This window comes from Poecile atricapillus, chromosome 2, assembly GCF_030490865.1.
Source record: "Poecile atricapillus isolate bPoeAtr1 chromosome 2, bPoeAtr1.hap1, whole genome shotgun sequence".
In the NCBI taxonomy this organism is placed as follows: Eukaryota; Metazoa; Chordata; class Aves; order Passeriformes; family Paridae; genus Poecile; species Poecile atricapillus.
The window spans coordinates 131,228,728-131,254,050 of NC_081250.1; the positions used below are offsets into that span (position 1 = coordinate 131,228,728).

General features: G+C 40.0%; 1 protein-coding gene across 1 annotated transcript in view; it reads left to right on the forward strand.

Moving 5' to 3' along the window:
* SDC2 (syndecan 2) overlaps positions 1–18,691 on the forward strand; it is a 59,563-nt gene extending 40,872 nt beyond the window's left edge. Inside the window, exons 2-5 of the mRNA XM_058831271.1 lie at positions 6,486–6,597; positions 14,172–14,305; positions 15,093–15,228; positions 16,449–18,691. Of these exons, the coding sequence (XP_058687254.1) occupies positions 6,486–6,597; positions 14,172–14,305; positions 15,093–15,228; positions 16,449–16,612 (546 nt within the window). The 3' untranslated portion in view covers positions 16,613–18,691. The remainder of the gene's footprint in view (positions 1–6,485; positions 6,598–14,171; positions 14,306–15,092; positions 15,229–16,448) is intronic.
* Positions 18,692–25,323: the final 6,632 nt, after the last annotated feature.

Consider the following 25,323-nt stretch of genomic DNA (forward strand, 5'->3'; position numbering starts at 1 on the left):
AACATTTAAGGTTAAACAAGATTTCCTGTTACCGTTTTAAGTTCCGTTACCACGCGGTGTACCATACGGCATGTAATTGCACATTAGGGAATATTTCTAAAGGCACAGATGACTGTTAGAAAACAGGCACATGCGTCTGTGGCTCCTTGAAGAGTGTGAACTTAAACCTATCAACTGCAGCACTGTAATTCCTTCGGCATGTGGCCGTAAGTGAACAGTAGCTGACATGGTGGTGGCTTGTTGGTGTCTCCTTGGATGTGGTGTGTTTTTTTCAGTGTGAGCCATGACACAGACTGCTGAAACGCCTGACACCAAACAGCAAGAGCTGTTTTATTAATGCCGTCCCTGTCAAACACGCTTCTGTTTTGGTAATTAGTCTGGCGTAACAGATTGTGTGCATCCTAAAAGCCAGCATATTTAGACTCTTGGCTCTGACATGATGCAATCTCTGTAAATCAGCTCTTTTGGTAGGCTTCTCTATTGTTGAACACTAGCAGTAGTAGAAGCAGTTTGCAGTACTTGTGTTTATTTTGGGCTTTCTGCCTTTCCTCAACAGCCATGGGCGATCAAACCCTTTCTTTATCTGTCGTGAGAGATTGGAGGCCTAAAGCTATAGTTTTGTGCAGGATCAGGAAGTTATACGTGAGGTACAAGGAGCATGAATAATCTTTCTGGCGGGTGCTCCAGCTGCAATAGTGGCTGTGCTCTGCACCATGCAGCATGACAGCATCACTGCTGGCACCAACACCATCCCTACAGGCAACCACTACACTAGTAGGGACACCCATACAAAGTCCGTTTGCTCTTCCACTCTTACATGAGGAAGGACAGCAGATGTCCTCTAAGATTTTAAAAATACCTGTGGAAACGAGCTCTCCAGAGTGAGTCACAGCAGTCACGGCTTGGTATTTAATTGGCCAAAGGCAGCAGTGGAGCAGGGGGTGGCTTTTGCAGCTCCAGGCAGTTCCTGTTGCAAGGTTGCACATTGGCAAGGGTTTTAGGCCATTTCGAGGTAAAACTTGGATAGTAACTGTCAGAATTATTTGGAGGAAATGAGCAATACAGATATTGTCTTCTGTATGAAATCCTTGCTCACAAACTTGGAAAATTCGATCTGCGGCCTGTTGATACGGAAAGGATATTTTGGCTGTGATCACAGTGACCCAGACTGTGGTGCAGGGCAGCTGTCCTGCAGCCAGTACCTGCTCCACTAATATCCTTGCATTGTTCAAGCAGGTTCCTCCGAGGAAGAAAGCTGGGAGTCCTTAGAGTGTTGGTTTAAATGATGTTGCCAATTATCAGCATCTTATTTCCCAGAAAATCCCACCATACATCCCAACCATACATCCCACCAGCACTTCCACTGATGGCTCCACCGTGGTTGGCACAGTGCACCTGTGGGGTTTGCTGAGAAGACTTTGTCCTGTGAGCCCTTAAAAGTGGGCAATGTCGGTTTGGAAGGAAATAATGGGGACTACTGGTTTTCCTTTCTACTGTGGCCAACCGTGTAAAGAAAGGCAGACATCTGTACTAAGATAATTAGTGGTAAACATACCTTGTAACATCAAATCCTCTATCAAAATTACATGTTTCTAACTGGATACATGTGGTCAGCATAGGAAATTGCAGACTGAAGGAGTCAGAAGAGGCTCATCTCTGAGAACCAGGAACACAATGAGAAATGGAAAGTGGCTGCTTTTCTGATTAGTATGTTTCTCTGTGAAAACATGGTGTTTTGAGGTTGAAATCTGATTTTGAAGTTTTGTACTCTTTTTTTGTTGGTGGTGTTTTTTTGGATTTTTTTTTTTGTTTAAAATCATGCCTCACATTCCTGGATGAGGTTAACAAACTTGTAATGGGACAGTGTCACCTTTCCTAGTGTGATGAAGGAAAGCAAAGAGTTGGCAAACAATAATAGGAAGACACCTGCCAGCTTCAAGGTCAGCAATGCTGAGGTCTGTTAGGACTAGATCCTGTTGAATGGCTGATCATAGTTCCTTTTGCAGGAAGCCTAGAGGGAAATACAGCTTCTTCACACAACTGCCTTTTCTCCAGCCTTCAGTAGGAACCTCTGCAGTGACTCTCAGGCTTTAGATGAGTGCATTCACAGAGTTAGCTTTCCAAAAATGTAGTGTGTGTGAAGAGTACAGCCCTTTAGTTAACTCAGACTCACCAGCTGAGCAAGCTTTTGTACAAGTGTATCTGAAACTGCACTGTGTGTTAATAGAAGAGAAAATCTGTTTTCTTTCTCCTTCTTACATGGAAGAACTCTGCCTAATCAACAGCTGTAATGCTTGCAAGTTTTCAGAGACTTGTGGCTTAGATATTTGTAATACAACATCACTCTTAAAATATTAGTCTCTGGTTCTCTGCATACTAAATGTGTTACATCTAAAAGAACTCCATCTGGGGGAAAAGGGAGGCAAAGTATCATTAGTAACACAGCTGCAAAACTTAAATTCTCTGTCCCATGCATATACCCAAAGACAGAGAATAAAAATTTGAGTTCATCTGTAAATAATAAAGTGTTTCCTTCCACGTGTCAGCTACTTATTGCTCCAGTGTCTGAGTTCCAATAGCCACGACAGCTGTGGTAGACTTTACTCCTTCATTGCTGCTCACACCAGCTTTCTTCGCGTCATCCATGTGGCATAAAAGTCTTTAATGTCTCACTCCTAAACTACCCTCATGGAATGGGAGGACTGACAGTAACAACAGCCCTGGAAAAGGGAATGGCTATGACAAGGCACTTCATATTTTTTTCAAACAAAATATGCTATTCATTCCCAAACCTCTCGTTGTCTGATGATTGTTTTAAATTTTTTGTCATTGTAATTTTGATAGATGATTTATGTCTTTCATGAGATGATGAGACAGGAAGAAGTTTGTTTTTTGCTTTGTTTCCTCTCTCAGTGTCAAAATGAGGGGTTTGGGGTTTGTTGTTTTTTGGTTTTTTTAATATGTCCTGGATGATCCCAGTTTATTAAATTTAAAATTACTGTAAATGTAAAATACAGTAAAATAAAGACACTGAGATTTCAAATTCAGCATATTACTGGTATGGAAATATATTTTATCTAGTACTTAACGGGTGCTAATCTGCACTACTTCCATGAGATTTAGATTTATGCCAATGTAGTCAATAACCAGGCAGGAGTCAGTGATCATTGGCATGTAGCATGTGAAGTATTTAGGTCACAGGATTTTGCAGCATTATATTCTTGGAATAAAAACCTAAGTGGGGTAACAATGATAGACGAGAATGCAATCTTTGTCAAGAGGTAACGAGCAGTTTTTGTGGCTTCAGGGCCAGATTAAAGGGCTGATAACAGAGACATCCTTGCTGGTTTTCCTGCCGTTTTAATAGGTCTGAAAATAAGGCTGTTACATAAAAGTGACATGAGTGCTCTCATTTCAATTGTTAGCCACAGGAAATAGTCACTTAAATACTTGGTCTTCATAATACCTAAAAATAGTTTTATGAACTAGAATTTGCTAACTTTTTTTATTTTTCCTCCTAAATATATTGAAATGCTAGTACAGGCCTTTCTGTGTCCAAGCCTACTGACAACAGATTCGTTTTTCCAACTTGTCTTTTGTGAACATCCTGGAAGTAGTCCATGGACCCCCATGGATTCCCAGCTGACAAGTGAGAAAACATTTCTAGAGCAAATACTAAATCGAGTTTATTTTAACATATCACACCATAAAATTGTAAAGCATGGCTTCAGTGCTTGGTACTGACTTAAACACCATAAAGTATTCTTTTATTTTCATTATTTTTCTCTCATTTTTCTAAGCTGAATCTTCACAGAATTATTTTTAATGGCTGTGGGGTTTTTTGTTAACTGTTGGGCTTTTCTTTTTATTCTGAGCCTTAAGGCAGTTTTCATTCCAAGTGGTCTAAGGCATCTATGTGTTTCTGAGCAACTGGGATAAAAGGTGCAAGCTGTGGGTGTGGAGGGGGTGCTTCTACCCTGAGTCTGCTAGCCAGCTTGCAAAGACAGTGCAGTGAATGCATTTATGTATGCAGATGCTTGGAGATTTTTAAGCTAGAGTATGCTTCCTTTGCCTTTGGTTTGAGAGGATGCGAGTGTCCTGTCCGAGTTCCACCAGACTCATTTGTACTGAAACAGGCTGAACTGAGGCAAGGGGCTCTGCTCAGAGAGGCTGCAAAGCATCTTCCTCAGGTGGAGCTTGGTGTCTGATCGGAATGCATTTGGAATTCACTGTGTATTTCTCCCTATAGTAAATATCATACTGGTTCTATAAGACTGTTATAGTATATAGTATATAGGGATATAGATAAGGAACAGTTTGCTCATTCTGATGGAGCTGTGCCATCCACAGTACTAGATATTAAATAATGTTTCACATTGTATTCTTTGCATCCCCAGCATAAAATACAACAGATGCTCAAATTCCTGTGTTGCCAAAAGCAACTTCCATTGTTGGGAAATTCCTGCATGTAGATATTAATTATTTTTTTTCCCAACTTAGTATTGGGTAATATTCACTGCCTCTGATGCCTTTTGAATATTGCATGCCTTTTCTATACTCACAGCCAGCCACCTGCATTTCCTTTTAAAAAAGTTTTGTTTTTTCCTGCCTGATAATGAGGAGTGGTCGGTTTTGTACCATGATTGTGTCTGAAAGCAAAATAGGGTGAAGTGGCCTGATCCATTGTGGCAGCTGGATCAAGAGCAGGATATTTGTCATGTGACAGGGAGTTGTTTTCCTATACGGAAACAGTCTCAGCTGTGTCTTAATTACAATACCACCTATTCACCTACTAAGGTACTTCATGACTTCCTTTGGAGACATCTTTTAAAGGAATTAGATTGTTTGATAGTGACCAGACATCATCTTGAATTTCTGCTTTGGACTGCAGCCAGTTCCAGGCAGACCGTGTGAACTAAGAGCAGCAGAATCAGAGCAGTTCTTTGTAAGCTTATCTTAATAACAGGGCACATTTTCCCCCCTGCATATCCCCCACGTAAGAGTGGCCATAGGAGGAGTATGCTTTGACTAAGAATCATGTGTTTTCTTTTCCTCTGTAGAGGAGAACTACAGGGATAATACTGTTTTACTTCAGAGCTGTTCAGGGAAGCGTTAGGTACCCCACATGCTAAGATCTTTTACTCTGAAATACACTAATAATCAGGATGGCCTTTCTGCTTTTCATAAAGAATATTTTTTTATTGTAGATCACACTGATGTGCAGTGTTTTGCTGTGAAGAAGCTTTAAACAGGAATCTGCAGCCAGGATAAAATCCTAAAAAGAAATCACAAATGTCTTCAACAATAACTTTAGACCTCTGGGGTGACCTCTGGGGGAAAAGTTGCCTTGTAAAGTCAGATGTGAGTCTTTGCATATAGAAGTTATCCCATTCACAGCTTGGAGAAAAAGAAAGCTTTTCCTTTAGGAAAGCTACAGTGAATGTAGGCTGGACTAAAAGGGGCAGTCAATGTCATGCAATAATAAGTAAATTGGAAACCTTTGGGACTCAGGGAAGCAGAATTGAGTGCTTATATGAGATACTTTTTTTTACTTAAAAGTTCATTTATAACTGTAATACTTTCTTCAAAATTCATGACAAACAGGTGTCAACATAAGTGCTGGTTATAGTAGTAGGAGTAATAGTGGCAGGTACCTTCTCAGCCATCCAAGATTCCTGGCTTTCCCAAGGAAGTTTATTCTCTGTTAAGAAAGTGCAAGCTGAAGTAGAGGAAGATAATTCTTAGTCTTTCTAAGCCTGAATTGTCAATTTTAAAAGTGACTGATACCTTGTTCTATTGAGCTCATTTTAACAGAATCTCTCTTTAGTGGGGAAATACTTGCAGACATATAAATGGGGTGATAATCACAAGTAACCAGATTTTTAGCCTGTTGAAGATGCAGTTAAATTTTAGGAGAGATGTGTTCCTTTAGGAATCGGAACATGATGCTGCTTGATCTGGCTGGAAATGTCATAATCCTTAATCAATAGCACTGTCTTAAAAACACTTGTAGTCAGTTGTCCATTCTAACTACTACTTGAGAGTTTCATGAGGTTTGGCTTGATTAAACTCTGAGATAGTTTTTGATACATGCTTTTGTTCCTTCTCATCTGAGATCAAATGAATGGACTTAATGTGACAGCCTGTAGATTTGTATATTTGAGATCCTGACAGAGGGCTTCAGTCCTGGGATTTGCTTCTTGTTACAGTAGCTCTGCAGAGTATATTTGCAAATCCTATTTATTCATTCGTGCATTTAATGAGATGAAGTGTGGTTTTCATTGTGCAGCCTTAGAACTTGTTTTGTTTTGTAATGCTGTAATTTTTACAAATTTCTGTAACAACTTAGATGAATGCGTGGCGTAAACCAAAAGTGCAAACTTCAGTGTACCACTCTCAACTTAGAAAATAGAACTGAACATGAAGAGACTGTTGCACTGGAGAACTGTTTTCTTTTTAACCATTCCCTCTTATCTGTTTTCCAGAGAGCAGATTTGACCTCTGATAAAGATTTATACCTTGACAACAGCTCTGTTGAAGAAGCGTCAGGCGTCTATCCAATTGATGATGATGATTATTCTTCTGGGTCAGGTTCAGGTGAGACAACATGCCACAAACTGATTTTTAAAAGTGTAAGAAGTAATGCAATTATTTCAGGGAAATCTGTGCAGTTGTGCTTTATAAGATGGAGATGATACTTTCAGGGACTATTGTGAGTGCTTTGCTATTTACAGAGCACTGGGCACCTCTGTGGGCCAGGTTTGAAGTATTAATTTTCTGCTCTTTTTTCTTACTCCTTAGTTGCACCATTTCACTGTGTTACTTTCTCTCTGCTGGCTCTCTCCATTCCCTCTGATTTCTGTGTCGATCTCTCAGGAGTTTAGTAATAAGGTTTAGAGAAGGCTTAGTTCTCCCATAAAATAATACTAATTTAGCACTCTGTAAGAAAATATAGCAGCAGCATTCTTGTTTTCTCTTATATGCAGTCAGGTTCACATAAACTTAGTGTCCATTCCTCTTCTGTTGCTGTTCTTTTACATTTAGAAATCTAGATACTGCCAAAACTGTGAGTTTTCTCTGAGGAAATTACATCCATATTGTGAATAAAAAAATTCTTAAATACAACATACTGAGTTCTCAGACTTCAACACTCATTAGAGACATGTAGCTAGCTCAAAATTTTCCAAAAAAAGTGTCAGTGAAACCTCCTTTATCATTCTTCTTTGAAAGTCTCTTTGAGGAGTATCTTCTGGACTAGCTTGGAGACTCCAAATGTCAAAAGCTGGATGCAGGATTTTATTGTAGTTCTGGAAAAGACATTTCCTTATTGTTATGAGTATTTGCCGAGCTGTAGTGGGAATCCCATTTATTTTCCAAGTGTGTTAATGACATGTTTGTCACTGTACTTTTATTTTAATATGTCTTAATGCTTATATATAATTTGTGTACTTTCAAAGGATAAGCCCTTTTTCTAGTGCCTTGTTTATGTTATCTGTAAGGCACATGTGAGATTTTTCAGATGGATTTTTGTTTTTCTTTTCTACAGACATCTGATTGTGTTACCAGGCAAATCCAGGACCATCATCATTAATATCTGGGTGATGTCCTGTGTTTTGGAGGTCCTCTGTTGGGGCAATTTGACATCCCAGCGGGATCAGAGGCTTAATTAGACCTCCCTGATATAGACTTATTTGAGGAGAAATTTAATATTTAATTTGAAAAAAATATATTGGTGAATTGATGATTTCATTCAGTTCCCAGGATTGTCTAAGGGCTATTCTGATCCCCAGAAAAATGTGCTTTCAGTGAGCATCCCATTCTGTCATGTCTTCAGATGCTGGTGACTTGGTAATTTACAGAAAAGGAAATAGGTTGACAATAGTATGTAGAATGGTCTAGTGTAGTTTTTTTCTATCCCTCTGTGGGGTTTGGCTGTTTCTAATATGGACTGTTGAAAATTCAGACCTGCTTTTGAAGTGGAAAAGACTACACAAGAACTGGCTTCAGATCTTATTAACCCAGGATTCAACAAAGGAAGTAGAGGGTCCTGCACCTGGGGAGGAATAACCCCAAGTACCAGCACAGGCTGGGCGTTGACCCAGCCCTGCAGAGAAGGACCTGGGATTTTTGGTGGGTGACAAGCTGACCATGAGCCAGCAGTGCCCTCGTGGCCAGAAGTACCAAAGGTATCCTGTGGTGCATCAGGAAAAGTGGCCAACAGGTCGAGGGATGTGATCCTGTCCCTCTGTTCGGCCCTAGTGAGGCCACATCTGGAGTGCTGTGTCCAGTTCTGGGCTCCTCAGTACAAGAAAGACAAGGAGCTACTGGAGAGGGTCAGCAGAGAGGCACAAAGATGATGAGGGGTCTGGAGCATCTCTAAAAGGAGAGACTGGGGGAGCTGGGCCTGTTTAGAGAAGAATGAGAGGGGATCTCATCAACGCCTATAAACACCTCAGAGGCAGGTGCCAAGAGGATGGTGCCAGACTCTTTTCAGTGCTGCCCAGTGACAGGACAAGGAGCAGTGGCCATAAACTGGAACACCTCAGGTTGAAGGAGTTCTTGAGACTGAGGGAAACAGAGCACTGGCACAGGCTGCCCAGGGAAGTTGTAGGTGTCCTTCTCTGGAGACACTCAAATCCCACATGGACAAACACATTCCTTTGTAATTTGCTCTAGGTGACCCTGCCTTGGTGGAGAGCTTGGGCTGGATGATCTCCAGAGATCCAGACCTAACAATTCTGTGACTCTTGTAAAAGTGAAGGCTAAAATACAGAAGCTACTTCTAGACATCACCAACACTAACATCTTGTCTTTATCTTCTTTCTTTTCCTGTGCTCAGCCTTGAGCCATGGGTGGAAGTTGGAGTGCACTTCTGCTGGCTCTGGCAATCTTCGTTTCTTTCCTACAAGAAAGAGAAAGTCACATTGTAGACTGAGACAAGCTGGGTGCCCCTGCAAAGAGCTCATCTGACAGTATACCCAGATCTAATATTTATGAACCAAGCAAAAAGTCTTTAGTTCAGGGAAGCAAAGTAGCATTTTTTCCACCCTACTCCACCTATACTTACTGTTCTCTGTTTTCTGTTGAAAGTGTCCTGCAGATCAATGTTTCTTATATTATCTTCAGTCTCTCTCTCTTTACTTGATACTCAGTGATGTAATGTAATGTTTCTAGCAGGAAGAGCCTTCCCACTCAAGAGTGGTTTTCTTGCTATGTAGCAAGCATAGTCCAAGCAGACAGATCCAAGATGACAACATTGCTGACTCCTTTCTTTGCTGTGAAAATTGTTAGCTGCCACCAGGCCTGTGGAGATAAACAGGAATTGTCAGCACCACCATTAATGCCCTTGCAGATCCTCAAGCAGCATTAACATGGACAAATGTCACTGTAGGCCTGACACATTTCAAACTAGAAATTGGCTGAGGGCTTTTTATAAGGAGTAGCAAAGGTGATGATGTTCTGGTTTTTTCTTTTCTTTCCCTTCATTGTTTTTTTTTTAGTGTACATTCAGCTACTGTTTTACATTTGCCCAAGTGTTGAATCTGAATCCATGGGTCAACAATTTCTAGAGAAGCCATGCCTGCCTTCTGATTGTTGTATATCAACAGTAGAATATCCATAGTGATTTAATTAGTCCATTGTTTCCTTCTTGTAGTCTCCATCTCTGAGGAGATGCTTCAGTTTATCATCACTCTTTTTAGCACTGGTATTTTATATACCACAATAATAAAAAGTAAAAATATTTTCCCAGCCTATATACAACTTGAAATGCTTTTATAACTATTGCTACTTTTTCATCTGGCATAAAAGATTTTAATAGAGCCTTGGTCTTGGAGATAAATGAAAGTAGCTGCTAAGCAGCATGACTACCTATTACGTTAAGGAGAGGTACCATCTCTGTCAGATTTATCTGTAAGTTCTTTGAAAAACTGTCTTCTCTAAAATCACTCATGGTAATATATATCAGAAAATCATGCAAATTTTTCCTTCCCCTTCTTTTCTTGCCCAGCCTAATATTTCTCAGTCAGTAGCAGCTTGAGTTGAGAACATTGGCTCAGGATGAACCATGTGTATTCTTACACTGTGACTGCGGAGTGCTCCGGGAGAAAAGTTGTCATTGGGTTAGAGCTTCTTCAAGAAACACAAGAGCAGATCTGCTCTGGCTCTTGACCGAGGGGGAAGCTGGTGTTATGCTCCAAGGCCAGCAGACCGTTTGGGAGTCCTGTGGCAGCAGGGTGTGAGGCTTGGAGACAGGGGGTGATGTGGCTGGGGGGCTGTGTCATGGTCATGGGGATACTGCGGGGCACAGGCACTCTCCTGGGTGCTGCACGGGTCCAGGGCTGGCACGGGCTGCTCCTGGCCTGTATGGCAGTGTGCCTGGAAGTCACACCTCTCCTGCTGTGCTTCCCCTCCATGGTGCAGGCAACACAGCAAAGAATCATTTTCCATGTACTATGGTCCCACTCATAAGTAGTTTCAGATTGTCTTGGAGCAGGAACTTCTGTCAACTGCTAAACCAGCCCTAAACATGCTTCATGACATTGATTGCCTGGTTCTCCAGGTCTTCTGACATAAAAAACTACTGTGATACTGTTTGAAAGTGTGTTTTTGATGCACTGGACAGAATCTTATACTTCAATATAGTTAGGGCTATTATTTTTAATCCTCCCTCAGGTTTTGTTGATTTCTTTGTTTTTTCTTCCTTGTGTAAGAGCTAGCAGAGATGTGACATCCTTGCACTGTCTCAATTTATTTCAGCTGCAGTTAGAATTATGGGTACAGAATTATGTTTACAGTGTCATCTCTGGATGCCTAACACTCTGTTGATTAAGGGTTGCATTGGGGACTGTTCAGTGAATGGAGGAGAGATAAGTGAGCTAAAAATATTTAATTTTGGTGTGTGTCACATTGCTGATAGAGATGGAAGGTGTGAAAGAGATGGTGGTTGTGTGTGTGCCCACCTGATCACTAATTTGCTTGTGGTGGTGGTACTCCCAGAGTGTGTTGTGCAACAGCACACAAATAAGATGCCAAAAGATAGGGTGAAGTGATTGGATTTTTTTGACAGGTGTTAATCACTGGCTGCTTTGCAAGTCAGAGTGCTAACTACTGTGGGCTTTTTTCTACAAAAAATTCTACTATCTGTACAGTAATTTCTACTTTCTGTGCTTTCCTGACAAGTTTCCTCAAGCACTTAGAGTGTTAAAAATTATTCACATTCCTGTCACCCAAGGATGGTTAATAGGCACATTACTGAGAGGATTATATTAGATATTTCTTATACTACAGCACAATTTAGAGTTATTTTAACCACTACAGGGACAGCATTTGGACATCCTGAAGACGTTATAGTGGATAAAAGATGGTGTGTGATGGTTGAGAGCTCTCAGCTCTACCAAAGAGATGGCTTATGGGTTTAACTACTGGGGTTTTTAGGGTGCCCTCAATAAGAGGGACTCAAGGCAGTGAATAGCCAGCACTATAACCCAAGCTGACCAAATCGAGCTACAAAAACAGTGATATTTTCCAGAGGAAGAACTAAGTTCTTCTACTCCAACCATTTCACAGTATTCCTCTTAAAAACCTACTTGGAAGTCACACTCATAACACTGTAGGCTTTTTCTTTCCAATCTTATTTGGATTTGGTGATGCTCTTTTTTCTGCTTTCTAGGGAGCATGATACTATGTGAAATATGTTCTAGTATAATATGAAACTATGTGTTGCTATGTTTTGGAGAGAATTAGTGAGTGGATTTTTTGGTCCTTTGTTCCTATTTACAGGTAATTCAAAAAATACTACTGTCAGTTTAGCAAGGGAGGTGTCTTCTCCTTGTTTAGATCTATCCCATGCCAAGCAGAGACCTGTTTAAAGGTGATTAGAAAGCAGGAACCATGGGGGATGTGTCTTAGCAGGTACCCAAATCAGGCCTAAATGATAGCTGCTTCAACATATTGGGGATTGTGAGAATTCCTCTGAAGCTGTATGGAAGAAGAGCTGGGTACCTTTGGTGCAAATCTAGTGACTAGTCCAGGGATTAGAAAAGTTGCCCATTTCTTGAAGGAATGTGGGTCTGCATCCTCCTTAGCCAAAGAGTTCAGACTATAATCTCTCCATTATGTCTGGCAGACACGGCCGTTGCCTGAAGCAAAGGTGGCATTTAAGGATTTGGAGGAGCAGTTGTGATTAAGTGGGACTTTTCATTCCCTAAAAAGAAGAAAATACATTTTTGTACTCAGAAGATGTGTTTTATCAGATCTCTAATCTGATAATCAATTTTAATTTCCTTGCCTGTGAAAGCTTTGTGTAATATGGAGGAACTTGACAAGGTAAAATAGGTTGAGCTATCCAGTGAGCCATTATTTCTCAAAGAAAACACCTGAGTCAAAGCCAGAAAAATTTTCCTCTTGGATGCCTTTCCACACCTCTGTTTTGAAGCAGGATGTCGACTTTTTGATCTTTGAGTTGCATTTCAGGATAATACCTGATTCTTGTTGTGAGGTCTTCGTTCGAGAAGTTGTGCTGTAATTTTGGTATCTCTAAAAGTTTTTTTCCAGTATTATTCTGTGCCAGTATCTTTTTTTAATTATTCTAAATTTTCTTTTCTACCATACAGAAATTGTTTTAGTTTTTTGTCTTGTTAAATGCCAAATTTATGTAATTCTTGATCATGACTTCAAAACATCATTACTGTGCTCATATTTTCAGCCTGTCTTCTGTCTTTAAAAAAACAGATTAAAAAATCAGTTTGGAATGAGTGAGTCATACTATTCTGTTGTAGGAGCGTTTTATTTGTTAGAAACTATTCTTATGCACATTTGCTAGATTTATTACCCAAGGGTTACTTGGGTAACCGGTGCCTGTAACGAGCAGAACACATTCAGATTCCTAAGGAGTGGTCCAAGAATGGTCAATTCTTTTTTCCTCTTTCAGGCCTTGCTAATAATTTAGTCTCTTTCCTGTGTCTTCTTCCTTTCACTATCACTAAAGGATATTTATTAGAGATGTCCATTACATTATTCTAAAGGAGCCTTCATACTCCAGCAGGGCTTTGAATGTGGAGGAAATTAAATTTAAGGTAATCTTTAGGGAGTTTTTTGTCCTCTTACTCAGTTCAAAAGAAAAGAGCTTCTGAATTATGTGGAGTTTAAAACCATGTGAGTTCCTAGTGACTGAAATATAAAGTAATCTTCCTGTAGATAGAAACTGCTTAGTTTTTCAGAATTCAACAGATGTGCTGTAGAAGAGAAATTTTGTTGTTGAAGCCCTGTGTGACAGGCAAAAACTGTTCAGTTTATATGGTTTAAATAAGACTAAAGAAGTGCATTGATTTATTTATGGTATGTAATTAACTAGCCATCACTGAATTGTACTTTTAGGCTTAATATCAACAGCACAACAGACAAGCACAATACCTACTGTTTATAAAATGGTAACAAGCCACTGTAAATTTCTAAATCACTTTCTGTAACTGATCCAATGTGTGCCACGTGCACACAGACACCTGTCTCACAGGCCATGGGTGTGTAAGGTCCCCTTATCTGAGTGTACCCAACCCTCTGCCCACACACCCTTGCTGTGGGAGACTTGGGTACCTCCATATGGGCCTGGGGCCCCACCAACACCTCCTGGCTCGCCCAGGAGGAGACTCTGCACCCCAGGGTTTGGGTTCTAGGTGTCTGTGAGGAAGCTGGAGGGAGCTGCTGAGGGTACCCACAGGGTGGGTGGTGGCACTGTCAAGCTCCAGCAGAGACCCTGATACAGTGGGACCTCATCAGAACCCATGACACTTGGGTCTGCCCATGTCACACAGGCCTGATGGCTGCTGCTTTCTCTCCAGACTTTTTGCCCCTATTACAAGTGTTAAAGCTCTTTTCATACCTCTTTTCAGGAAGGGTTCTTCCATTCGAAAAGTATCATGGTAATTTCCTGGTTGCTGCTTATTCCAGCTGATGCACTCCCTTCCTTTTTCTTGGAGTCACTTGGGGCAAGTATCCCCCTGACAGTTCAGGCTCACTGTTTGCACTCACATCTTTATCTTAGCAGGCATTGTCATCTAGGCCACTTGCCTAGGGTGGGCTGTGCAACCACCTCTACCTTGGTGTCATAGTAAAAAATTTAATCGGTCTGAAAGAATTTCATGGGTCAATGAAATGTTACATTTTGTCTCCAGGTGCTGAGGAAGATGAGGACAGTGCAGTGATAACAACATCCAGAACAGTTCCAAAGTTACCGACAACTAGTGATGCATCCAGGGCTGAGACCACCACAATGAAAATGCAGACCAAGGTGCCTGCACAAACAAAGGTGCGTGGCTGGAGGGCAAGACCATTTAAAATTATTCCACTGTACATTCTTGATGGTTTGATGTTAAGTCTTCTATTTATATAGATTAGAACGCACTCCCAAACTTTACTTACTACTACAGCCTGCTAAATGACTACAGAGCTGTTTGTTTTCATTCTTACTAGAAAGTCTGTATGGCAGCATCTGGATTTCACATGAAAGAAAAGAAAGATGCAAAACAATGTATCATGGTACACTAGACAGTTTCTCAAGATACCTTCCAGTCTGAGTTGTACCTTTTCTACATTTCTGGAAGAGTTGTTCAAAAATTCTGTGTGAAACTTCCCTTCTCAAAGGAGGATGCTATATGGTTTGGCTGTAGTTTGAATGGCAGGTTCCATTTAATATTTTAGTATTTCCTTCTACCACCATAGATAATACTAAGTTACTCTCAAAGATGTTCTGCATATAACATATCTGATGTGTTAATTTTGGAGTTGTTATTTCATTCAGAGGCTTTTATACTGATAAACATAGGCAATATTAAGAGCTGTTTCCTAAATGTACTTTCAGAGGATTTAAACTTATGGGCAGTGCTTTCATTTTGACATGATGACGACAAATAGATCCAATTACAATGTCTAGACCAGCTTTCTGTGCTCTAAAAGCTTCCTATGTGTTGTGTTGGCATTGTGCAGTATGTGCGTGGAGCCGCAGCTACGTGACTGCCCACAGCAGGCAGTGAATGTGCCAACTTTTGGTCTGCCCTCTCTGTAAGCAATGCTCAGGTTTCTGTTCTGTGCCACAGTCACCTGAAGAAATTGAGAAAGAAGAAAGGCCTGAGATGGATGCCAAGAAAAAGAGTGATGAGCCAGGGGATGATACTGATGTGCTCACTCAGAAGCATTCAGAAAACCTCTTCCAGAGAACAGAAGTTTTGGCAGGTGAGGCAGTGTTTGCCGAGGTCTGTTTCACCAGAAATAAAACAGAGAGGATCTTTGTATCAAATAATGCAAACTCAGCATTCCAGATTTCTTGGCAGATTGATACTATTAAACACATTAGTACTAAGCACATTCATAGTGGGTAGCAAGTGGTTGATTTGATGAGAATAAATTGGGCATCTTGGGGAAATATTTAATAGCAAAGTCCGTTGCTAATTGATTTGATGCCCGCAAGTTGAACGCTGCCGGCTGAGTATCTGGAGCTTCCACAGCTCGGAAAAGGAGTTGGAATTTGATTGATGCTTGTAATGAAGAAATGTATTTCTCACCCCCCAAGAGCACATTGCTGTCTGGTCCATCTGGTGCAGATAAGCAATGCTTGGGAGGAGCTCATGGCAGGTATGGGTGGGTGGAAAGGGATGGATAAGCACAATCCATTAGGGTACAGAGATCCCTTAAGATAAAGAGGGTCTATTTCTATGCATAATCCAGGGAGGCACATGGCCACCAATGTTTTCACTACCTGTGAGATTTTTTTTTTTTTTTTTTTGCCTAAAGGAAGGGTTTACAGGTATACTTTCCCCCCATGTATTCGGAAGGGGAGTTGGGAGCCATGAAAGTCACATAGTTTTGGACCACATCTTCCTATGAGCATCAAAATGTGAAATAACCTTAAATCCACATCAGTGGAAGCATGTGGGTTTCCTCCTGAGGTCTGGTTAGGACTTGATACTTTTCACACACTCAAAAGTGCATGAAGTGTTCTTTCCTATTACTACTGATCAATAGGAAGTTTGTTTCAGTGTAGAGTCAGAGTGAAAACTGACAGAGAAAAGTAAAAGTCCATTTCTTAGCTAGGATAACAAAATCTTTTAGTTGAAAATGTAACTGTTGAAAAATTAGTTTGAAAGACAGCTTTATGCTCTGGCAGTACTAGTGGTCTTCTTAGCTAAGGTTTTGAAAAAAATAACTTTTTTAAAACTGGGTTGTTGGATCTCTGACTTTTAAGTGGAATATCATTTTAAATGATTGCCTTCATGAATGCAAACAAGCTTTCTGACAGTATATTTCAGGATACTAATAATGAAGACAGTTGCATAATGGGAGCCCTTTCCTGCAATTTGAAAATAATAGCAAACTCATTGTGTGAGATGAAAAAGTAGTATGGTGCTAAACTTGTTTTACTGGCATATTGTGAATCTCTGTTTCTTTGATTACAGCTGTTATTGCTGGCGGAGTTATTGGTTTTCTTTTTGCAATCTTCCTTATCCTGCTGCTGGTGTATCGCATGAGAAAGAAGGATGAAGGCAGTTACGACCTTGGTGAACGTAAACCATCGTGTGCTGCCTATCAAAAGGCACCAACTAAGGAGTTTTATGCATAAAATTCCTATTTAGTGTCTCTATTTATGAGATCACTGAACTTTTTTAAATAAAGCTTTTGCATAGAATAATGAAGTTTTTTTTTCATTAAAGAGCCATTATGGCCCCTTTATGATAAAACCCCATTGTATTTAAAACTTTTCACATATTCGTTTAAAAATGTAAAATAAAAACTTAACATTTGCAGTGTTCTGTGAATAACAGTGGCAAAGCATTATTTTATAAAACCATTTATGTTCACTGAATGATTTTTAAAACTTTATGCATAAATATAAAATAATGAAAATTATTGTTTTTATCCTATGGTTCAATGAAAGTTGTTTAATTTTGGTCAGCATGTCTCAGATTGATCTTACAACTTAGTTTTTATTTCATTAATTTATCTGTTTCCAAAAAATGCCTTTTTGTAGTTGTCATGGTGCAATTTGTCTTCAGATAATTCAGATAACAGTAACTTTTAGTGTAAATGTAATTTTTCAGCTATGTAAACTTCAGCCTCCACTTTGTATAAATTTAAGTGTCAGAATATCAATTTTACACTTTGCATTGTTTCTCAGCGTACCTGTAGCTTCAGTGAGATTTGTAACAGCAAATTAACGTGTAAAATTGGATTATTACTGCAAACTGTATAGTCGTATTCTTACTAAACAAATCTCCTGTAAAGAAGATTTTTAGTAAGCTACTGACAAACCTAAGCAAACCCAAAGACTCTAACAGTATTTTGAGAAGTTGCTGCAGATTTCTAAGGCCACTGTATTTGTTAATTATTTGCAATTTGAAGGTACAAGTAGAGGTTTAAATTTTTGTTCTTTAAAAATGCATTTAAGTTGTAAACGTCTTTAAAGCCTTTGAAGTGCCTATGATTATATGTGACTCGTTGCAGACTGGTGTTAGTGAGTATATAACAGTAAAAGAAAATGTTGGTATTTTATAAGCACAGACAATTCTAATGGTAACTTTTGTAGTCTTACATGGATAGACACAATTGTAATTTGGGAACATAAACACTACTGAATAAATCATGTGGCCTAATACTGAGAATTCTATTGTGATATACTTTTGTATGTTTTTCATTTTATGTCTATTTGCTTATGTTTTAATGTCACAGATTACATCTAGTAGATCTTAAAAAATCCAGACCAAAAAAAGAAAGGCTGTTGATCAGGGTGATCCTTACACCAGATTTATTGCTAAGGTGGCAGAGAGAAGTGGGAATGTTTAAGTCTTGCATCTGGTGTATTAGCTGTGGGACATTCAACTTTTGCATTATGTTTAATGGCAGTGTTGACATGGGCCTGTTCTTCCTGCAAATGTTGTTTTCCCTACTGTAAAATTCAAAGGAGTACCCCAGTTCATTTACTGTGTGTATTTGTTTTTGATTTGCTGTTCGCGTTTGTTTTTTCCCCATCCCTTCGGAGAATTTTGGTTTATTCTGCTCAGAATCCAGCAGAAGAGTTGAGACAAGTGGAGTATCTTCATAAGAGAAGAAAGAAGTATTCCCAGTAGAAGAGACAAGTCTCTGTTGCTTAGAACTTAGATAGGTGCTGGATAGAGGGACACAGGGAGAAGATGCTAGTCTGCCTCCTTATATTATGCTTTGTAACAGACAAATGGCTTCGTCTTCTGCTCTGTTGACCTCCTTGTCTTTTATTTTTGAGATTCCCAAATACAGGTGTTCAGGATGTCAAGCTGAAGTGCTTTTCAGAAATGGCAATATATTGTAAATAAGATCTGGTAGCTCTTCAGATAAGAGTTGTGCAACTTGTATTTGTTGCTGTCCCAAGTTCAGTGGTCATTTAGGAACAAACAAATGCTATCCTGTGCTAAAATATTTAATATATTGCTTTTTACTTATACTGAACTGGCAAGTTTTTCAAAGCCATAGAAGTTCAGCAAGTAAAAACAGGGTAAGAATTTAACAGGTATATCTTGTGCAATATTTAGTGAACTTCAATTAGTAAAATAACTGCTTGAAATAACTGTGCCAAGAAAAGAAAATTTCTGGCAAATGCTGTGCCACTGCTGTAAAATAAAGCATTTGTTAAAGTGCCAAAATAAAGTCTACTATGCCTAAACTAATACTTCATTTGTATAGTCTGACATCCAGTTTTTTTGAAGCCCACTTTGCTTAAGGTAGTAGATCTGAATTTCTTTCTAGGGTGCAGTGAATATTGCTCTAAGTATAGCTATAAATATTAAACACCAGATAAACTGTCTTCTCCTTCTTCATAAGCAAATTGATAATAAGTAGCTGTTTTGATTTTATTTATGTATGTTAGACTCTGCCTCTGTAACTACCGTACAGGCCACTTTATCCAACATAGACATCTGTTGTAATTATGCAGACTACCAAATATTATGCTTGTCTGGTTCCTCCTGCATCTGTTTGCAAACAGAAGCAGTGGTAAATTTTCAGCTTTATTTCACCATTCGCCTTTTTTTCCCTGCACATTCATTAGACACTCTGTTATATGCAGAAGAGGTTTAATGCTTCAGCTGTGTATGTGGACCTGAAATGTTGCTGTCTTCCCAGCCTCCCTAACAAAAACCTGAAACTTCTGAACATGCAGTAGGTGTGTTAATAGGATTTATCATCTCATGATCTCTTTGCCTTTCTGTTTTCGGTGCCAAACCAAACTACTAGGGAAAAATTCTAGCAGAGCTCTCATCTTGGTTATAAACATAAGTTCATTTTTCATCAGTCTGAAAACCAGTTTGATGCAGACACTCGATTCCCAGCAATGCTGTTCAGAAGAAATTGGCAGCGGAATGTGTGTCTCTTACGCTGAGGCTTCCTAGCACGACTTGGTCTTTGGTTTCCTTTCCCTTTTGTTCTCTGCTTCCTGGATGTGTTTCTAGCAATACTCTGGCTACTCCTGGATGTTGCTGGGCAGCTGGCAGTCTCGGTGCCAGGCTGTGGTGCTGCGCCACCTGCCCTCAGCTAGCCATGGCTTTTCCTAGAGACCCATGGCTCTGCTCTGCCGAGCCACTGGAGAGCTCTGGAATTCCTCAGCAATCTGATACAGCGTCTCCTTGTGATTGATAGGCTCCAGTGTTTATCAAAGCCACTTTGCTTTGATTTACCCTGGGTTATAAATTGTTACTTCCTCTTAGATTCTTAGTAAAAGAAGCCAAGTGCCACTAGTGTAAAGCTTATGCTGAAAGAAGGCTCTCACCTTTGCTTTATTCATGGCAAAACAACTTGAGAAGTTGAGTACATGGTTCTTCTGCTTGGCAGCTTTATGACTGAATTGTAGCTCATGTTTACAAGCTACATAGTTAGCTTTTTCTTCACTTTGAGCATTGCACTTCACTGAAATAAGATAAATTAAAATAAAAATTGTTCTCTTGCATCTCCTAACAAGAGAGAAGCATATTTGTAACTTGGACTTAGTTGTTCTTGTTTTACTTAGAGCTGTTTATGGAAATGATGGTGAAGCGCAGTCTTAAATGACAGGTACTATTTTTAAGCAACATATGGAATACAGGCAACTTCAGTAAGAAAACAAGTATCCAGATTAGCGTTAAATAAAAATTATTGGAGTGAGGCAGATGACGATATTACGTTGAGTGTTTATGTATTTTGCTTAAGTAAGCAAGTGAGAAGGGAGGAGGAATTCTCTCTGTAGAAACTATTATAAATGAAAATAATATAGCAATTTTTTTTAGACTTGCAGTCAGTTATATTTGTTAATTAGCACTTAGACTAATTAGCTTAATCAGACTGGCATAATTTCCTTTAAGGAAATATTTGTTGTCCACTTTTAATGAGCATTAACATTAACTTTGTTACACTGAAGTTCTTGCCTGTGTATCCCAGAGCTCTGAACTTTGGTGTGAAAACTCTGTGCTGGGAACCTTTGGAGTATTACCTTTCCAAGACTTTGATCAGGCCAAGCGAACATGACTTTGCTGTACAGTTCATCTGAGAAAAGACACGGCTAGTATACCACTCCCTGGCACATCTTCTGCTGCTGGGATGGTTCGTGGCTGGAGCAGGAGAGGGGGATGCTGACATGTGCATTTGATTTCCTTGCTGCTCTCAGGCTGACCAGGCGCTGGGTTCAGCTGCGTGGGTGGGAGTGGGGGAGCTGTAACCCAACCCTGCCAGGGGAGAAAAGATACTTTGCTGAGGTTTCTTCCTCTGTGAAGTAAAGTAATTTGTGTATTTTTTTCTCTGAAATCAAATAAATGATAAAATTTAAGCTCAGTTGAGCTAGAAATGGAGATGTGGGTGCCTGCCCTGGCCCCTGTGAACCAATTTCACATGTGCATCAGATGTGCCAAGTAACTGCTTACGTGGGTGGAAATCTGAAAATCCCTCTGTGTACTTGCAGTATCTGAGTTTAGTTTATAGTGGGAATGAGGGGGAGGGGACAGGGCTCCTTTAGAACTGCAGACATTAATTGTGGGTGAATGGAAAGAGTGCAGGAAGAGAAACTGTCCTGACAGCCCGTTTCCCGCTGAAAGTTACAAAGCATTTTGTTTTCTTGAGTTGTTACCATTGCACTGAAATTGTCCTTCACAGAGAGAATCCATAGGCAGGAGAGTGAGCGGGTGCTGGAGTCATACCCTGAGAGACACTCCTGGGTGCACACAGCTTCCCAGGACATCAGAGATGTTGCTAATCACTGCTTCTACTGGTGGCTCAACCCTGGAATTTTGGCTGCAGCAAAGCAGGTGAAGGACCTGCAGGGTTGACCCTGCGCACATCCTGCTGCCTACACGAGGTGCTGAGAGGGTGACAGGCGGCAGTGATCAGGGTGCTGCACTGCACTTGGAAGGTCTGGGTTGTCTTGTCCATGGGAGGTGGGAAAAAAGGGATGAGATGTGCAACAGGGCTTTGCAGTCGAGGCATGCTGTTACCTATGGAAGGAACTTTACATTTCTTTCCCATGCTTGGAAGATGTCATACTTTCACTACCTTGGACCCTTTTGATATATTTTTATGGCACAGTTTGCAGAACTCTAGGTTTTTTCATTCACATTGCAGCTTTAAATCTGTAGATGTAATAGATCTGTAAAATGCTGTTTTTTGACTGGGGCTGAGCGCCTCTGTCTCTCATGACCAAAGGTCAGGTCCAAAGAATTTCTCCATCCTGGCAGTTCAGCCCTGGCCTGGAATGAGAGGAAGCAGGAATGTTTGTGAAAAACTTCCAGAAAAATATTGCAAAACCTGTAATAGTTTGTTGAAAATAAACAGAGCCCAAGTTCTCTGTAGGGGGTGACTTTAATTAATTTAGATTTCTTCTGGGGCATTATGCAGTTTTTTTTCCCATGGATTTTTATTTGATGAACACAGAGGATATTTTTCTATGTTTAATCCAAGCTCTGACGTATAAGGAACAATAATTCCACCAGGCAACCTACTTGAAGTTTATCTAGTGGTGGGAAACTAAGCTCAGTGGAGGAAAAAGCCGTGTCCTAGTTACCCACCCACCTTGTATGGCCATATGTAGTCCTAGAGTGTAAACAAAGTTTGGTACCCATTTCTCCTAAGTTCCTGTGTGGAATAGGAGCTTTTTCTAAACACTGCAGGTCCCCAAAGGATGCCAAAGAGAAATGAGAACAGACTTTCTTTTTGAAGTTTTTGTGTCAAAACCCATAATACTAACACTCATCTCTTTCCTACTCCCCTTTCTAAGTATAGCAGCAGGGAAAAGTCAACAACCATCACACTAAATGGTACTGAAAGAATGTAAAACAGCTCAAAGTTCAATTTTCATCATTCATCCCTATAATTTTCAATACCACAGAGGTAACACAAGAGTCTCTTGTGAAAGGAAGAGAAGCAGAGCATGTGCTTCCTTCTGGACCAGCCCACAGTGCCAGATGAGTTAATGCTGACTTGGGAAAAGTCTCAGATGGCAGAGGGAATGGCTCACTCCTGCTCACACCAAAAAGCCTGAATGAAGGACCCTGCCTTGCTGCATTGCCTCTGCCAGGCTGGCGGCTGTGCCACTTCCATGCTGGTGAGCCAAGATTTCAGGAGCAGTTCAAGTGAATCTTCATGATCTGAGCTCCATCCTGCAGGAAAACCTTCCCTGGGAATCACTGTAAGCTTAAATTATTGACTACAATCAAAGCATCAGCTAGAAACTTGTGTTTAAATCATCAGCTTTCACCCTGTTTTGCATTTGCTCAGATATTTTCCTAATGAAAATGAATTTTTATTGGCTGGTAAACAAGATGGTCTGTTAACTCACAATTTATTTAATCTTTACACTAAATTTTGCTCTGCAGTAGTACAGACTATTTTCATACTTAGCACCATTACAAAGCTTAACTTCCATTTTTTTATATTTCAGTTTTTCCATTCTGTTATGTTAAAATGATAAATAAACACTTATTTAACAGCCAATTCAGTTTATAGCTTTTATTTGTTTCAACTTGCTTTTCAATGTAAATTGAGAATTCATTATGAATGCATGAAATTAGCACTTCTTAGAAAGTAAAATATATTAGGCCCATCAGAACAAAGATTAGCAAAACTATTTTGACTATAAGGCACGTGCAATAATTGTAACTTATTTATTATTCAGACCATTTCTGCTAGTTACTGAATTGAATAACTCCAATCATAATGTCTGTTAATACTTTAGACCCAGCAAGTCTCAATCTCTCTTCTTTTTTCCCATAAGTAGGTGGAGTACAAGGTTTCCACTTTTTCAGCTTCTAAGTGGTTTTATAAAAAAAAAAAAAAAACTGAAAAAAAATTATACCCACAGAAGAGCTGTCAAAGCATCTAAAGTTTTCTTTTATCATCTCAAAAACTGGTTACAGGTGCCCAGCCATGTGACTTCCCACAGTTCATGGTTTGATTTTTCTAACAGCTCTAGCAATAGAAATCATAAATTTTTCTCTTCCAGTCTGGGCTTTTTATAACACACTTTCAGCCACTAAAAGCCAAGTAGAATTTTACTTTAGCCTTTTCCAATGGGACTTTTAATGCAGATTCTGAAATTCCATAGACTAGTTCAGCTCTGGCTCTTCTAAGAAAAGCTGTACCTGTTCTTAAAGAAGCAATATATCCTTCTAGACATTCTCTCAGTTTATAAACTTTTCACTTTTCAGCATGTTTATCAAAACTTTCAAACCGTGATCAGACAGACTTTGCAAATTTAAGTAGGAATCATGCTACCTTCTAAATATATACTGTAGAGGATCAGGACTCCAAAATTTTAGTTCATTTTGGAAGTAACACATTAACTCTCTTGCAGAGTCACATTTTTTTTTAAGTTTAAATGATTAATGCGTGACTTGAGCAGCCTGTTCAGAGTCTTGTAGTTAAACCTAGAATGAGATATTGGTGAAGCTAGGTCTCAAAGCATGAATCCACACACTGAGTTGTGTCTGTGCTCAAAACCTGTCACAAAATAAAGCACCCCTCACTTTTGGGCCTGTTCAGATGATAACAAGCTATTTTAGCACTCAGTTTCTGTCCATCTGTCTAGTATCTGCCACTCCAAGAACATTCCCCTTCCCAGTAAAATGGCTGGCTGAAGCTTACTGAGAGAAGTCAAACTTCTACTCAGCCTCCCATCTGCCTCTGTTAGATGGAGGATTTATGTTCACATCCTGTATGAGCACTCCAATGTGTTCATAGAATCAAGGGATGGTTTGGGTTAGAAGTGACCTTAAAGATTATCTGGTGTCAATCCCCGTGCCCTGGGCAGGGACTCCTTTCACTAGACCAGGTTACTCAGAGCCCCATCCAACCTGGACTTAAATAATTCCAGTGATGGGCATGGGGGGGCTGTTCAATACGGTTCAATTCAGGCCAAGTCCAGAAATAAAGGATGTATTTTATCCTCAGTTTTAAAACTGTCCATGGAAATATAGATGGAATAAGTCAAATTTGGATTTTGAGTAAGTTGAACCTGGGTTTTATCCTCACTAAAATACTGAGAAGAGTGGAGGTACCTAGGTCTATGGGAGAGAGTTCTTGAGAGAAACTATAATTGAATTGCTTCATTGTAAGGAAAGCTCTTTAGAGCAGTATTGATGTATTTTTAATGCAAATATATGGTAACTTATGTCAGACATTCAAATACCTTTGCTTTGTAAACACAAGAGTGGAGGCAGTCCCATGTAGCCAATTGCAACTGGAAAACTGAAAATCCGTAGGAATGAACAGGGTGGGCTCCTTGCATGTCTGATTTTACATCATCAGGTGCCCATGCTCTGTTTCCCCTCCATGGTAGCACAAGTCACACAGTTTATAAGGAGATTCAAGTGGGAACATGTTCCACCAATTTTTACCAAAACCCTGTCTGTGGTAGGGCAAACCCATTGCCCCTGTAAGAAAACATGTAGTAGTCTACAGGAGAAATCACCGTGCTAGACTATGTCTTTAGTAGCAAGTTTTGCTGCCAGAACTTTTGTGGGGTCATGAGTTGCAGACATTTTTATGTCCCTGGAGCATGTGTGTTCATCATGGCTTTTTTGAGATGCTGTGTGCCCTCACTGCAAGAGGGTGTAACAGCAGCAGAGCTTGCAGTTGCCAGGAGCATGTATACAGTGGCATTTTGCTGCTGGCTGTCTTGGCTGGTGTTATTCAGAGAGGAGACTTCACTTTGGCAGGAGAGGGCTCATTTTGTTGGCTTGTATCAACTTCTAATGCTGACTTCTGACTGCAAACCTGCATTGCACTGGCCAGGCTGCAGCTACAATGCATCCCAAGCACGGACCCCCTACCAACCCACTGCTGGCA